Genomic DNA, 16,888 nt, shown 5'->3' with positions numbered 1-16,888 from the left:
AGTTGGCCATGTAAAAGATTGAAATGAAATAAAAATAAATGATGCATGGTAAATAATTTTGGAATTCGTACAAAACAATTCACGTTCAAGTCATACTGTTTGCTTGTAAGACTCACTTTGGGTTGTCATAGAATTTTTGACGAATGGAAATTTAAATCCGTTCGGTCACACATTTTAAAAGAGGTAGTTCATTACAGGAAGCGAATATGGTTTTTGAAAGATTTGTTGCTAGCAAATTCAACCGTAATCGATATGAACTAACGAATGCAGTCGAAACAGCGTATACTTCGATACTGGCTATCCACGGTGCGGCTTACATGGAGCCTCTTTACTCAGTTTACATCAGCCTCAGCCGCGCTTCATTCCTCTGCGTCATCGGTTCCTTGGTCCTCCTGGCGGTGACGATGAATATTGTGGAATCTAAGACACTAAAAGAAATGTTGAGCTTCAAAAACTGTTGCGAGAATTTGTGGCAAAATTTTGCTAGTCTTTTGCTGAAACGTAAGGGTTTTTGATCATTATTATACAGACCAAATATCCTTTTTCACGACAAAAAGGTTTCCGAACATCACTCTATTCAAACACATGCGGCAAGCTAATACTCACTTACGACGTTAGTATATTAAGGTAGTTCGATATCGAAAAGTTTCTGAAGCAATAAACGCTTAAATAAAACTGTTTCAGCGATTTGCTTAGAAGTAGTAATACAGGTGGTCAGGACATACTTGTAAAAGGGCTATATTTCAAAGCGCGCGCTGCTTAATATTTCAATATGTAAGGGCTCGTTCAATTTCGTACGTGCCTCCTAAACGAAAAAATTGGGGCGGGCTTTATCAACTTTAGCTTTACAAATAAAACTAACTTTTAACTTTACTTCAAATTAGAAAATGGGGATAAAATTGTCTCCTTTTAGTTAACTGCCGTAGTTTTAATTCATTGCTAAAATGGTCTGTTGGTCAAACCCAGCAAATAAGGATTTTTATTTGTTGAAAACCGACCCCTCTTAAAATGGGCAATCCCATATTTAATATTTATGCGATTAGATTCAATTTAATTGCGCCCGAAATAAAAATATACTTATAAATTATAACTTAAATTGTTAAAACTTAACACCAAATACCCTTAAAATTTAGGATATAACAAATTGAAATACCTCTTGGTGACCGATAAAAATGAACATTAACCCTTTCAATAAGAATGGTCCAAAAGGGGGTAATTCACTTTACAACAAACGCTTTCTTCGCAAAATCACATGTTAATTAGAATGTGCTTCTTAATCTAGTTTTTATATTTATCAAAAAATAATAATCAATGTTTTTGATTGTAACTAAAATACTTTTAATTTGCAGCCAGATCAAAGATTCCAAGTACCTATCGAGGACGGTTTTTGTTTGCCATGTTGATAGCTGAAACATTTTTTATGGTGGCATTTTACAACGGTAATTTTCAAGCCGGTTACGCGACGCTAATCGGACAAGGAATTGACCAATTTGAAGATCTCATTGGAAAGCCATTTAAAATATTGTCTTACAGAAGTGCTGGCTCTTTGGAATTTTTTCAAAATGTAATGTAAAAGATCACACTTTTCTTTATTAATACTGTAACAGATGCCAACTTATTTCTTTTTGGTCGATTGTCTACTACTCTCTGATTAGCTGGGTATTTCATAATTTTTTCGCGTACCCTCAGACGTTTTGGGTATCGTAAACTGAAACCACTCTGCTTGCTTCACGTGTCTCCAGTAGTTTTGAAACTCGCACACTGACGCTGCCCTGTTAGCTTGAAAAAGAACATTGGATATTCTGTTCGGAAATTAGAAAGAGATAAAATTTAGCAATAGATCATTCCTAAGAATTCCAAAACATTCTTAAACCACAATCGGAATTAAGGGTATTAATATTCGCTAGCTGAATTATATTTATTATTACTGACATTTAAAATATTCGATAACAAAATCATTAAATTAAAAGAGATCAGGTGTTTGTAAACGAAGACCCGTAAGCCTCTCGGGCTCGTAGGAAAGTCAGTTCAAGCAAAAAAATAAAGCTTTAGCAGGGGTTGTCAGAAATATAGATCGCAGCCATAGGTAAAGTGCCGTCAGCCAGAGAAACTTGTAAGATAATATTTCAATAGCCTGAAATGTTTTAGATGGTTAGATATGACCCTATGTACAGGAGTCTGTCAGATAAAATTGAAGTAATGGAGGACGAGCTCTACGACGAGTGCTTTTACAACGGATCGTTATTCGATGCTATTCTCCACGAAAAGTACGTCATAATCGACGTCATCGAAAACTTGAGGGATCTTTTGCAAAACACTACAGACGATCCGAGAAAACTCAGAATTGGAGACATGCGATACTTACCAGCGTCAATTATTTTATTTTTTCCAAAAAACATATCATTGACTCTTAGAGAAATCATCAATAAAAGGTAATTTTAATGCCGTGATAAACGTATTAACAATTTTAGTTAACCTTCTACGTTTTAGAACTTGTTTAATAACCTGGTTTTATCGATATAACCGTTAAGGCGGAAGTAAGTGGTTTGTGTTTCTGGGAAAAATAAGAGATGGCGCTGAAACACGTCTCTTGCGGGTGTTGTCATAAAAATATTTTTATTTCAATTTCACGTGATTAAGTTAAGCTTATTGTATTGTTCAAGTTGAAAGCAGCACGCGCGCATTTAAAAACGTACTCGCGCTGAAATATTGACTCGCGGAATAAAACGATACTTTAGCTCGTTACATTTGAATTTTACTATTTTTTAAGAAAGTTGCTCATCAAGAACGTAGCGACTTCTCGCGTCAGATAGGCTAACTACTCAAAAATACGGTTTTAATTGATATAAAATTAATTCCTTGAGCTAGCGGTGTCATTTTCAATCTTAAACTAGATTTATGTCAAACCTATGGAGAGCAGTTTTAATTTTAAAAATCGATCCACTAGTTAAGCTTTTTTTCAAGGCCGCCAGTTTCCAAATATTATAGTTTGTAAAATATTTAAAATTAAATATTAAAAATAAATTCGAATATAAATCTTCAATCATTGACTAGTTAAGGTTTCTAACAAAATTATGCAAAAAACCGAGGTTAAATATCTTAATAATTGTAGAATTAGGGAGTGTCGTAGAGTTATAGCTGACTTCCCCCTTAAGACAAATGAAAATTAGATCAAATTCTGATCAAGACATTTGAATACTCGTTCAAAATACTTTCATAAAATGTGTTAACCAAAATAAATGTAACATATTGTAATTTCTGCTCAAGCCGCCATCTGGTTGTTACAAACTTCTTTGATTAAATCAAGATGAATATTTGTTTTGAAATAAAATTTGGCAAACCAAGTTTTTCTGCAAAGCTTACACGTAGTAAGAGGGTGAACATAGAATAGGGGGAAAAAAAACATTTTTATAGGAAAGAGAAAATTGAAGTCGAAATAAAGAAATTTATAAGCTCAGGTGGTAAAAAGAAAATATATGAACATAACAGAAAAATATTAGCTTCAAATAATATGAAGTAATTAATTATCTTATAAGAAAATTGTGTAATTAAGGAAATTATATGAAAATGCTTAAATTGAGGAAATTATAGGATGGCGTTGAAAATTTAATAAATTAGTTAAAATAAAGGAAATAGAAAGACATTAAAATTCAACGAAAAATTATAAAATATAGGTGCAGTTATTTTCTAATACAATCACTTCTCGGCCGTAGCATTATTTTTATTAAGTTGAAAATTCCTATTATCAAACCCAATAACCCTACCTTTAAAATGACATATTAAATTTATAGAAAGGTTTTTCTAATTTTATCCGATTTAAAAAATATCAAAATCTTAGTGATTTCATTTAAGACATATTTGTTATGGCGTGAAATAATAAATGATACTTCTGTCTAGAATTTGCAGATTTGTGGAAACTGAACAGTTGGCACCATCGGAGAGAAGCCTTGTCTTTCAGTTAAGGAGGACTGTGGCTCTCGATGCAGATTATCCTCCAGACCCTCTCAGCGTCGTAGATCTCATACCAGTTTTCGTCATTTACGCGATTGGAATCTTATTGTCAGTAATTTGTGAAGTTAGACAATTGTACTGGAAATACTAAATTAAATATTATATTTAAAAATTTTATATGCAATATTATATTTAAAAAATCGTAGATACAAATAGAGCGAAGCTTTGTAAATCTCAACCCATCGGACATCTTTAAATGCCCGAATGTTTGACGGATCTCAGGTGGACGCTGTGTTAGGATTTTCTTATAAGTAGCATGTCATTTGTTGAAAAAGTCTGCTCTAAATAAATATTTAAATATGATTATTTTAATCATTTTCTTTATTTTAGGCCAAATTAAACGAATATCGGAAGGTATCGTGGGTTTCCTAGGTTTTTGGACTAACTATTCGATTTTTCCTTTAGAGCCTGATCGTTCTATAGCAGGATTTGTTATGTATATAACTTGTTTTCGGCGCTTTTAAAAGGAGAAATTATAATATCAGCAACTTTCAGAACTTTAAAGATATCTGATATAATGCAGATTACCCTCTCAGTCTAGCGGTCAGGGACGAAATGTAGTATCTACTTTGAGACAGAATGCTGTTGTGACCATCCAACTGGTTATGTACGCAGCCTTTAACCACGTAATTAGCATATAATAATTAATTTACGGGTAGGTTCAGCAAGCATAGCCCTATTAACGGTTCATAAGTAATTTTATATTTATTCGCTCACCTAACGGGAGCAGTGCTAACAAAAGGGAATTATCTTACTATAATATTAATATTAAATGTGATTCAGGTAATATACACTGCCTTTAACACTGTACTAAGCCTTTTTTAGTAAATTTTTGGGTAGTCTTAGGTTTTTATCGGATAGATTCAGCTTATCTTCGGGTAAGTTTAGCTTATTGAAATTTGGTGTTTTCATTGGTGAAAATCAACAATCTAAGACGGATCAGGGTTTTGGGTGGTGAAGTTTATTTAAATGGCATTTCAGGTTTAATGATAATAAATCGAGTGTTTCATTACTAAGTTTTTTTTAATTCAATAATTAACCCGAAAGAACCTTCTTTTTATAATCGGTTATTCGATTTCAGACCAAAAGCAAGCGTAAACTATAACAGCCAAACTTTTTTAGGCTCATTCGCCTAAAACTTCCAATGCGATCACTTGATATACCTATTGTTGATCTGGCAAGTTCACCTCATTTATTTTGTCATTTTTCAGCAATTTAAATCACCACTGCCTTTTTCCATAATTGCTACAGATTCTAAAGCATTGCTACTCGAGTCCGACCGTTCTGAGGTAATATTTTAAAAAATACCATTTAATTGGATGCGATAGTCGTGCGATTAAGCCCTTGGGCTACTTCATTTCAAGTTTATTAAATGAGTGTTAGAGATGAACTAAACTGGGGATACTACTTTGAGGGATATAATCAATGGATGGGTAAAATATTCGCATTCGTCACTGGCTTAGTCAAGAAGAAAATATTCCGTGTCCAGTCTGCGGCAATAATATGAAAGTAATAAGAGATAACTCTAAGCCTTGGGGTTTAATATTACGATGCACCGCGATTCGTTCGATTTCTGACCAAGCTTATTGTAAAATGAAACGCAACAACTGTAACGGAAATATGTCCCTGCTACAAAATACTTGGCTACCAACGATTCCCTTTTTTTAATATTTTGAGCAAATCATTTACCGGTAAAACGTTTACACTCGAAACCCCCGTCTAAAAAAACGGTCTACGTGTAGATTCTGAAGACTGGCGTACGTGGCGCGGCCCATCACTCTTAAAACGTTCTTCTAATCCCCAAGACAAGCAATGTTTTCGAATGGTGGCGTGCCAATATAGAACGATTCCCAATTCTCGCCAGCCTTGCTAGAATATATCTATCGGCACCTACATCCATCGGCACCTACATCCAGTGTTGATAGTGAGACTGTTTAGTACAACCGGAAGGACTTGCCTTTTCAAAGGGAAATGTAAGGTTGTGGCAATAATTTATTATCATAAGGTAGTTAATCGAGTGTTTTATTATTTTTAAATGTTTTTCCTGCAAATATTTTTTGAATACCGGTATCGGCCAATATCGACTTCGTTTAAGTCTATATTGGACGATACCGATATTCTAAAAATATTCATGCTAGAAGTAAATATATTTAAGATTCCGTTATAACCCGTTAAAGTTTTACTATTTTTAGGGAAAATAATGTGGTTCTTCATAGGCTTGCCACTTTCAAATTCCCTAACTTTTCCAAATTTTCCCTGAATAATTTACCAAGTTGTTCAAGTTAATAATACATAAATTGTGTCGAAGAACAACTTTTTATTTGAAATTTTTGCTCTAAACCTAATGGTTTGAAGACATGGTTCAAGGTCATACAATTTTCCAAATATTATAATCTCCCACCATGATGGGGTTGTCTAGCAAAATTCGATAATGTAGCACGACTTGTTTTGTAGTTATTAGCGCTTTATTGCAATTTTCCCTTTTACGACCTTAGTGATTCTGGTAAAATTTTTCTCGACTTACTATTGGTCGAATTCAATCGGGTTCACGCGATTGAGACTTAAAACGTAACGGGGAAAACTTTTCTAATTGGAACCAACTTTCTAACACTTCCGGTTCTCGAGATAGTTTTTGGATGACCTTGAAGACATAGTTTAAGGTCATCGAAATTTTCAATGTAGGTTTCCCCCTACACACTTTATCCTGAAATTGTAATCTAAAGTTTGGTTTTCGTTTATGTTAAATTTAACCAAAATTCGTTTTTTTCCTCAAAGTTTTAGTCCTTGTTAACAAATGATATACATAAATTTCAGCACGTCGGAAGCTCTACTACATTACTAAAGTATAATATTACTGACAGTTGGCATTCCCTAAGCCTTTCTCCCATTTAAACATACTTTCAATCTATTTTCCGCTTGTACAAGTCCTTAAAATGCCGATTAATTAAAAGTAAAATTTAATTTAATAAGGAATTAATAACATTTCAATATGACATGTATAATAATTGTCTTGGAATAACCTTTTACGCCGAAAAGTGTATCGCCGCAATCGAGTCCACTGTCGGTTCACCAATTGTTGTTATATACCATCCTTTAAAAATTACCACGGGATATATGAAGAGATGTAATGCTTAGACGAAACTCAAGCAGCAACAGGAAGTTAGCGTTTCTACTGATGTGAAGCACCGTAGTTGATCGAGAAAATTGTATACACGTATAAATAAGTTATTTAGTGGCGTAGTCATAAATAATAAGTAGAAGCTAAACCAAAATTCGCTGTATTTAACTCGTATTTAAAGGGTTCTCGTGATTTCAAACAACGCAGTTCTGATCTGCAACATCGTCACTTTGTCGTTTTACGAGACTAGGATTGGTGCCATTGGAATTTAAATTGTCTGCCTCTTCTTTGATGCGGATAAACCAATTTTAAAACATTCTTCGTGACTGATTTGCTGGTTTTCGACTTTAATATCGATTTCATTTCCAGTAAAGGGATCGTGGTGATTTGAATCATGGACGTTCTGATCAGCAGCGTCGTTAGGTTCCAAATATTCTTGTTTTACGAGATTATGATTGGGTACATTACTAACTATGTTAGCTGGTTTTTCTTCGTCGCCGTGAAAACGAAATTTAAAACATTCCGTTTGATTTTCTTGACTCATATCGACTTTATTACCGATTTCACTTTTAAAGAAGGGGTCCTGGGGATTTGAAACACAGGAGTTCTGGTCCGCATCATCATCACCTTCCCAATATTCGCGTTTAAAGTTAATAGGAATGTTTTCATTATTAATGACGTTTATTGGCTCAGCTGTGTCTGTATCAATTTTGATGTCGTCATCGCACTTGTGTTTCGGAGTAATAGAGTTAATCTGATCATTTGTTAGCCGTTGTAGTACCACGAAGCCAGACCTCTCTTTCATTTGCCTAATGATATGCTTCAATTCGTGCTTTTTCAAGGTAATTGCCGCTTGCAGCTGAAGTTACAATGTTCACATTGGTAGAAATTCCCTGCTAAGTGCGTTATTTTGTGTTGAAACAAATAGCATCTCTTTCCACATGAGTAAATACAAATATCACACTTGAAGATTTGGTTTTATCTTACAAACGAGGACAAACTTACCGCATTTGTGAGACCCCACACGTGTATATCTTTTGATGTGTTCATTTAGTAGTTTCTGGCGCTTACCAGGAGACTACCCGAGGTGATAATCACCGATTTTGTTGAAACTAGGTATCATGAAATTTCACCAAGGGAAAAGTTGCAATGGGCATTAGTTTTGTCATGGCAACCGAAATGTTTTTGACAACACAGTATGTACATTTTCCCAGTGAAAATAACATGGGAATCTGAGCATTTCTAAGGGTCCCTCCCCCTTTGAAAAAATTTCAAAACCAAAAAAATATATAAAAATTGCCAAATGAAATTAATTTAATGATATTTTGATGAATTTTGGTCAATTTGGTGAAAATATGTAAATATTTATCAGAATCGGTAAAAATGGAGAAAAGCGAAATATAAAGATAAAAAAAAGTTGTATTTGCCAACTAATCGCCAAATCGACGATAATAAATGAAGTTTATCAAAATTAATAAAATGGAATTAAGTGGTTTGAATTTTATCAAAATTAATAATTTTAATTAAAATTGATCAAAATTGGTAAAATTTGATTAATAATAATATTTTTTTTTAATAATAATAAGCTAGGCTAAGACCCAAGGCACCATCTTCGACCACATAAGCAATGTTGCTTGTGCATGATCAAGTAACAGGTGGCCGGGTTACAATGCGTAGGAGGGTGGTGGCAAGCCTTTCATGCCACGCGAGCCAACCGTCAGCTCCCTACAATTACTATTACTGTTCCCTCAGCAAGTTTTTATGATTAATTGCCTAAAATCGGGTATAACTTGATAAAACCGATATATGAAGACACTTAATATTATAGTCTTAATCAGTTATACGGGCTCGTCAATATCTTCAGTCGCAAGGTGTTGTAAATTCTAGCTATTTTATTTTATTTAATTAATTTTATCACTCGAAGATCTATTTAGTCCGAGTTTCGCGTCTTTTGTTTGCTCGAAGACCTATCGGTACGAGCTTTTGTAAGTATTTAATTTTTTCAAAATTTGTTTTAGGTTAAGCTTTTTGATCCCTTTTCTAAATGGACTAATCTTTGCATTACAGTCCAATTAAGGAAATTGGTTTGGTCAAAAACGGACAATTTTTCATTGAAATAATACGTCATGAAAAAAACAAGTTGGTACTACCCAAAAAGGCTAACGTCTCATGAAAAAGAAAGTTAGAGAAACGTACATAATTTAAAATGATCGAATGTTTGTAAAGATAAAAAGGGACTGTTTTTTAAGGCAAATTATTTTAAATAAATGTTTAAAGAAAATACAATTTACATAGTATAATTCCAGAATTCACGCGTCTTATTTGGGGCAAGAATGTTGCAAGAAGTCCACGAAACCGTCTATTTTATGCCAATTCAATTTCCCACGTGTTTTTTATTTTGCACTACTCTGTCGCTTAAAGTGTGGCTCCATTTTAGTATTTAAAGATACACAGCTTCGTTTTAAAATCATTCTCTGAACGTACTCCAGTAAAATAAAAAGATGCCTCGCTATACCTGTGAACAGCGGTCCAGGATGATCAACGAAATGCACGTGAAGTGAGTCGATTATTTCAAATGTTGTATCCTGACAGTCGTCCTAATCGCCACACTGTTCTCCGTGCTGACCGTGACTTTGAAAACGAAGGCAACGTGAATCGCAGATTCCGTGGACCTGGCCATGACAACATCAACATGGAAGACACAGTAATCGCCTACTTTGTCGCTTCCCTCGAGCAAGCATAAGAATGGCCTGCTTTAATTTGGACTTGTCAAAGTACTACGTTTGGAGTGTCCTTGCAGTGGCGGACTGGCCATAGAGTGAACCTGCCCGATGGCACGTGGGCCCCACGGACCGTTCATGAAGTGGGCCCCTCAAACATGATAGCGTTATAGTTGTTTAAGCTGGGGCCCTTTGTCTTCTGGCAGCCCAAAATATTAGACCCAGTCCGCCACTGTGTCCTTGATCGTCATAACTATCACCCATTTCGTGCCACGCTCCACCAAGCACTTTACGATGGTGATAAGCGACTTCGGCTGGATTTCTGTAACTGGTTTTGTACTATGGCCGACGGAAACGAAGATTTCCTCCGTTTGATTCTTGGGTCCGACGAATGCTCCTTTGGGAGAGACGGTCAGTTTAACAGCCAAAATAACCACATGTGAAGGGATGAAAATCCGCACTGGGGATTTCCTCACCACAATCAGGTACAACTCCGTTTTAATGTCTGGGCTGGCCTTCTGGGAGATCGCATTATTGGGACATTTTTTATTCCGCGTCGACTCAATGGACACAACTACCTGCCCTTTTTACAAATGGAAGTTGCAGACAAGTTGGAAGATGTGCCATTAGTCGACGTCCCACGCCTTTGGTTCCAGCATGACGGTGCACCTGCCAACCAAGAACGACACGTCATGCAGTACCATAACAAGGAGTTCCCTGGGCGATGGATAGGCAAGAACGGTCCAGTACGATGGCCTCCAAGGTTTCCAGATTTCGCACCGCTGGACTTTTTCCTGTGGGGATTCGTCAAGGAGGAAGTGTATAAAACGCCTGTCACTAACGAAAAAGATCTACGGCAGAGAATCATCGCAGCGTTCCAACTCGTAACTCCCGAGATGCTCCGTGCTTCGTTTCAAATTATGCTTCATCGCACGGATTTGTATTGCAGCGGACGGTGGAATTATTGAAACTCATTTAAAATAAGACGCGTGAACTAGGCCTATGTAAATTGTATTTTCTCAAAAAAAATGTTTTGAAGGATTTAGCTTAAAAATCAGTCCGTTTACAGACATACGATCATTTCAAATTATATAGGTTTCTCTCTCTTTTTCATGAGACGTAAACCTTTTTGGGTAGTACCAACTTGTTTTTTTTTTCATAAAGTATATCCTGATAATTTAACATTTCTAGCAACTATAGTTTTTGAGAAAAACGCCTGGGCCGATCAAATTAAGACACCCTGTAAATGTGATGGGTGATTTGTGGCATGCATGTCCTACACATTTTCCCAGTTCTTATTTCAACTCTGTGTTAGGAAAAACATTTAGTCTAAATAAATTTACCAAATGAGAATTGGATCGTTGAGAGTTTATTGAAGAAAACCTTCCAAATCATAGGAATTTTAAAATTTACGAATGTGCGGTTTTCGAAATGGTAAAACGCAACGCTGAAGCTAAGATGTTCTTCAATAATATGAAGATTATTCCTAAAACTAACCCCAGAGATTCCCTAGTGTTAGAAAACTAAATGAGTTAAATAAAAGTTTGAAGAGCGAGTTACGATATAACAGAATGCTTTTATTACCAACAAAGACTCAAGCGAGATACACTTTATAACAGAGAAAAGAGACAAAGTTTTTACTTTCAGTTTTGACTCATCGAGACCCGCCTATCTAGACCTCCATCAGATTTATAGCCCGGTGTACCGGTAAGATTGAAACCACACCACCGGAGGTCCATCATCAAATGCCCTACGCCAGCGTCCACACGCCCAGATAGGTGACAAAACCAGCATGGGTAGCAGAACCCTACTACTGATGGTCGCACCCTTGACGCAAGCCGCTCAACCCAGCAGAAGGTGCAGCAATGGGCCGACCAACGCGCCACTTTGCACACAGCAGTGGGAATGAGAGCGGATGCTCTGGCAACGCCAGCCGACACCCTACCTATAAAGGTAGAGAGCCCAGCCAATTGGAAGGAGCGCCTAAAGGGGAACGGCGGGCACACGGCAGCCCGCATAACCCGGCACAGCTGGCACCGGATATCCCGGTGGAACCCCAAAGGGCCGGGAGATGGGTCCGCCGTGCCCTCATACGGAGGCCCGCAGCCCCACAGCAGGCAACGCAATCCGCCGAACGGCCAGTTTGCCCGGCCCCTCTCCGTTAGCCTGGGCCGAAGCCCAGTTACCAGCCCACACCGGACCGAAGTCGGAGGTGGAGATAGGACCATTTGGACGGAGCTAACATCTCCCAGTGCGCCGCCGCCCGTGCTGGGTTACAAGAGCCGGGCCCCGACTCCCCGGTAAAGCCACCAGTAATTGCACACTCCAACCCCTCGTGGGCCAGCCCCGCCTATCTATATAAAAATTGAGGTTCCTTTGACTGAGACCGTGGCGGTATCTATGTCACGATTCCAGCATACATTTAAAAAAGAGCGGGTCTTTTAGTCTATAACACTTCCCCTTGACGGTTCGTGCAACCCCAGTTGTTCACTGTGTTCTTTCACGTGAACTGCTCCTAATGGTTTCGTCAACATGTCGGCTAAATTACTTTCCGTCGGTACATATTCGAAATCGACCTTTCCCTCGTCTACCATTTCCCGTAGGAAGAAATATCTTAAATCTGTGCTTGCTTCTGTCGGAAGCTATCTGGTTTTTGGCCAGACACATAGCGTCAACGTTGATTCGCGAGGGTTCTTCGAATAGCTTTCCGTCAGCTATTTCTGTGAGCAGGGTTTTCAACCAAATCGCTTCCTTGGCCGCCTCACACATAGCAAGATACTCGGCTTCTACCGTTGAGAGAGCTGTGGTTTTCTGCTTCCTACTTCGTCCTGATACGGCTGTGCCGCCGCCTAGTGTGAGTATGTAGCCACTGAATGATTTTCTGTCTACTTTATCCCTTGCCCAATCTGAATAAGCTGTTAATCCTCCTTCACCACCTTCGAAAGATAACTTTAAGTGTTTGGTCTTTTTGATGTAACGCAGCACGTGTTTAACGCTTTTCCAATGTTCTTCCGTTGGTCTTTCGTTAAATTGGCTTAAGTACGTAGCCGCGTACGCTAGATAAGGTCTCGTAAGTGCTGCTAGGTACAATATTCTTCCCACAGCTTGGCGATACGGAATATGTTTACTTTTGGGTTCTTCTTCTGCCCAGTTTTCGTCTGACACTTAGCTTAACTTAACTCCTGGATCTATGGCGTTGTTAAGCCTCGTGAATCGATCATTCCAAAAGTCGACAAAATTTCCTCGGCGTATTTAGTTTGATCTATCGATATTGCTCAGTCTTCTTCTCTTTGGATACGAATGGAAAGCAGATGATCTGCTTCTCCTAAGTCGCGTATCTCGAAGACCTCTTTCATTTTTCGTATAAAACGATTTCATCGTTTTTAACGATCAAGGGTGTTTCATCGACGTAAACGCCTATGATTATTCCTCCTTCCAGATTGTAGTAAATACATGGATCAGCTTTCGATCTTGTTAAATTTGACTGTTTGAGAAACTTGTCTAGACAACTATTCCACTCACGCCCAGCTTGTTTTAATCCATATATAGCTTTGGACAACTTGCAAACACAGTCTTCTTCTCCCTTTTCGGAATACGTTTCGGGTTGCTCCATTTATATTTCTTCTTTGAGAGTTCCATTCAGGTACGCCGTCGTTACGTCTAATTGTCTATCTTGCCAATTCCATTTTGCCGCGAGAGCCAGCAGTATTCTTAACGATTTCATCTTAATAACGGGTGAGTAGGTAACGATATAGTCCATACCGGGAATTTGCGAAAACCCTTTTGCGACTAGCCTCGCTTTGTACCGCTCCAGAGTCCCGTCGTTATTGTATTTCTTCGTAAAAATCAATTTCGAACCAATGACGTTCCTGTTAGCTGGTCGTCGTACTAATTCACACGTAACGTTATTTTTCAGATGACCAATCTCTACCTGAACTGCATCTTTCCCTGACATCGCCTGTGTAATGGTAATAGGATCTGGATCTAGGCTTTGAGTATGGTTTGCCGAATAGCATTCTTCTCTCGCGCGGCTATCCTTTCTGATCTCCTTGGTGGGTCATCGCTGATAATCCGTTCTTTTTGTTTTATCTTCTTTTTGATTTGGTTCAGTAATGGTGTTTCGCGCTACTGAATGAATCACAATGTCTTCTGTCGGCGTTGATTGCTTCCCCCGCTTTTCAGCGGATGTTTCTTCTTTCGCATAAGTTTCGTCGTATTGAGTTATTGAAGTGGATTCAATCTTTTCGTCTTCTAGTATTTCTTCTCCAAATAGTATTTCTTCGTCATATTGTTCACCTTGATTGACGTTTGTCGCTTCTTTTCGTTTGAGAGGGTAAAAACATTCGTCAAACACGACGTCTCTGCTTACGAATACTTTATCAGTTTGAAAATTCCCGAGTTGATATCATTTCCCCCCGTTCGGATAACCAATGAAATCAGTCTCTTCTCCTTTAGGATCTAGTTTACTTCGTTTGTCTAGTTGCCTTCGTACTGCCCAGACTCTGCATCCAAAGGTTCTTAAGTGTTTTGAGTGTCGTTGGTTTACCTAACCATAGTTCTTCAGGAATACCGTTTTCGACTGATTTTGAAGGGCACTGATTTCTGAGGTAGCACGCGGTATTCATCGCATCTGCCCAAAAGTACTTCGGAAGTCCGGATTCTATCATGAGACCACGCGTCGTGTCCATGAGGGTTTGGTTCATCCTCTCCGCAACTCCGTTCTGTTGAGGTGTACCAGGTATCGTTAGTTGACGTGTGATCCCGTTTTTCGCCAGATATTCGTCAAAATGGTTACGGACGTATTCACCGTTGTCAGTTCTTAAGGTTCCTATCTTCAATCCGAGCTCATTCTCCGAACGCTCTTTGTATTCTTGGAATTTAAAAAGGAAAATCGAAGTACGACGTGTAAAATCATCAACAAAAGTTACGATGTACTTCGCGCCTCCCTTTGATTGTGGATATATTTTACCAACGACATCGGAGTGCACCAGTTCCAAGGGCCGTCTTGCTCTGGTTGCCTGTCCCTTTGGAAATGGTTTCCTCCATAATTTCCCCAGCATGAAAGTCTTGCAGGGTGTGGTTTCTTCTAGTTTGCCTTGAACCTCTTCCTTCAAAATTAGTTTTAAGGCGCCGTCGTTGACGTGGCCTAATCTCTTATGCCACTTTTCTTTGTCAGATGTTTTGATCAGTTTTGCCAGAGGTGGTACAATATCTTCTTCTATTTTGTAGAGTTGGCTCATCCTTGTCGCTGTTAAAATAATTTCGTCTTTCTCCTTTATGGTGGCCAATCCGTCTTTAAATTCAATGGAATAGCCCATCTCTTCTATGCGGCCAACGGACATTAGGTTTCCGTCTAATTCAGGTACGTATGAAACCCCTTCTAACTTGATAATATATTTATCCGTCGCAGATTTTGGTGTGAACTCCATATCACCTTTTCCTTCTACCTTAATTGAGTCTTTGTTAGCAACTTCTACGCTAGACTTGAACTCGATAAAATGGGTCATCTTCGCCTTCTGCCATGACATGTGGTCTGTAGCTCCACTATCGAGAAACCAGGTGTTTTCGTTAGCGTCGTCTACTTTAAGATTACCCGAGCATAGTGCTTTATGGTTTTGTGGAATAGTTGCCTTCTTAGCTACGTTTTTCTGACATTTTTCTTTCTCTATGTCGGGACACTCCCTCGCTATATGGCCGAATACTCCGGAACAGTAGCATTTAACATATCTAATATCGGCTTTACCAGTCCTCTTCGCAATGTTTTGCTTCTGAGGTTTCTTCTTGAACGTTGCGCCTTCTTTATTGTAGTTGCGCGTGATAAAGGCCTTATTAGTGCCTGACTCTCCAGTGTCGTTGTGACTTTCTTCTTTTCTATCTTGCCTCTTTTCTTCGACTGCCAGACGTGACTTGACAATATGCGTAGTGATGTTTTTTATATCATGTTCCAACATCAGAATAAGACTTTCATAGGGCGGTGGTAAGCCCATAAGCATGATCAAAGCAACTTCTTTGTCCGAAAAACCATAGCCACACTCTGTTAACTTTCTGTGTAGGTCCATGATTCTTCCCAAATAAACTTGTATTCTTTCTTCATTTCCCTTATTGATATTGAAAAAATCGCGCAACAATTGCAAAACGTGCAGCAATCCATACTTCGTATGCATATCTTCGAGCGTTAGCCATGCTTCTTTAGCCCTAACGTGACTGCCAATATCATCTAAATAATTGTCTTTGACTACAAGGTATAAGAAGGAAAGAGCTTTTTCGTTTACTTTCCTTTCTGCGTTTGTCATTGCGGGTCCAAATCCTTTGTCTATGGCATCCCAAATTTATTTGCTGATCAACGCCGCTTTAGTCCTTACTGACCAGGAATGATAATTTCCTTTGTCAGCTGATAGTCTGGTGATTCTGTATTCGTCATTAGTAGCCGCCATTCTTCTTTACCAAAAATTCAAACTTGATGTCGCTCACGTTTGTGACGATTTAATTCTTCTGCAGAAATAATTATTAAGTAATGTCGCCGCTTACTTAATCTCCGACTTAATTTGCGCTAGTGAAAACGTCGCGAGCCCATTACCTGTTAGAAAACTACATGAGTTAAATAAAAGTTTGAAAGAGTGAGTTACGATATAAAATAATGCTTTTATTTACAACAAAGACTGAAGCGAGATACTTTTTATAAAAGAGACGAGAGACAGTTTTTACTTTCAGTTTTGACTCATCGAGTCCCGCCTTTCTATATAAAAATTGAGGTTCCTTTGACCGAGACCGTGGCGGTATCTATGTCACGATTCCGGCCAGAGGCGTAGTGAGGGAAGGGGGCAGGGGGCATACGCCCCGGGCGCCGACGGTCAGGGGGGTGCCAAAGAGGCGCCTAAAGTATTAAAGCGGATATTGGAAACTTGAAATTTTTTAATATATCAATTAAAGTGTAATAGATTAATATTAATTTTGTTATTGATAATGATTAGGTTTAGTTTAAAAACAAGGAATTTTATGGCGGAAATGGGGGCCGGCGTAGGTGGGGGGGCGCAAATTT

The 16,888-nt window shown here is 38.1% G+C and overlaps 2 protein-coding genes across 2 annotated transcripts; both read left to right on the top strand.

Annotated features, from left to right (window-relative positions):
- The first annotated feature begins 206 nt into the window (after positions 1 to 206).
- On the top strand, positions 207 to 4,102 carry LOC149938858 (uncharacterized). The gene is made up of 4 exons (XM_090179020.1): positions 207 to 501; positions 1,350 to 1,564; positions 2,149 to 2,432; positions 3,898 to 4,102. Exons 1-4 carry the CDS (start codon positions 207 to 209, stop codon positions 4,100 to 4,102), a joined length of 999 nt encoding a protein of 332 aa, XP_090035146.1.
- Positions 4,103 to 10,442: 6,340 nt separating this feature from the next.
- LOC149938857 (uncharacterized) lies at positions 10,443 to 10,817 on the top strand. The gene has a single exon (XM_090179019.1). It carries the CDS (start codon positions 10,443 to 10,445, stop codon positions 10,815 to 10,817), a length of 375 nt encoding a protein of 124 aa, XP_090035145.1.
- Positions 10,818 to 16,888: the final 6,071 nt, after the last annotated feature.

This window comes from Leiobunum rupestre, chromosome 6 (genome assembly GCF_980474605.1).
Source record: "Leiobunum rupestre chromosome 6, qqLeiRupe1.1.hap1, whole genome shotgun sequence".
Taxonomy (NCBI): Eukaryota; Metazoa; Arthropoda; class Arachnida; order Opiliones; family Sclerosomatidae; genus Leiobunum; species Leiobunum rupestre.
Note: the sequence above shows the minus strand (reverse complement) of the source record. Positions and strands in the feature narration are given on the sequence as shown.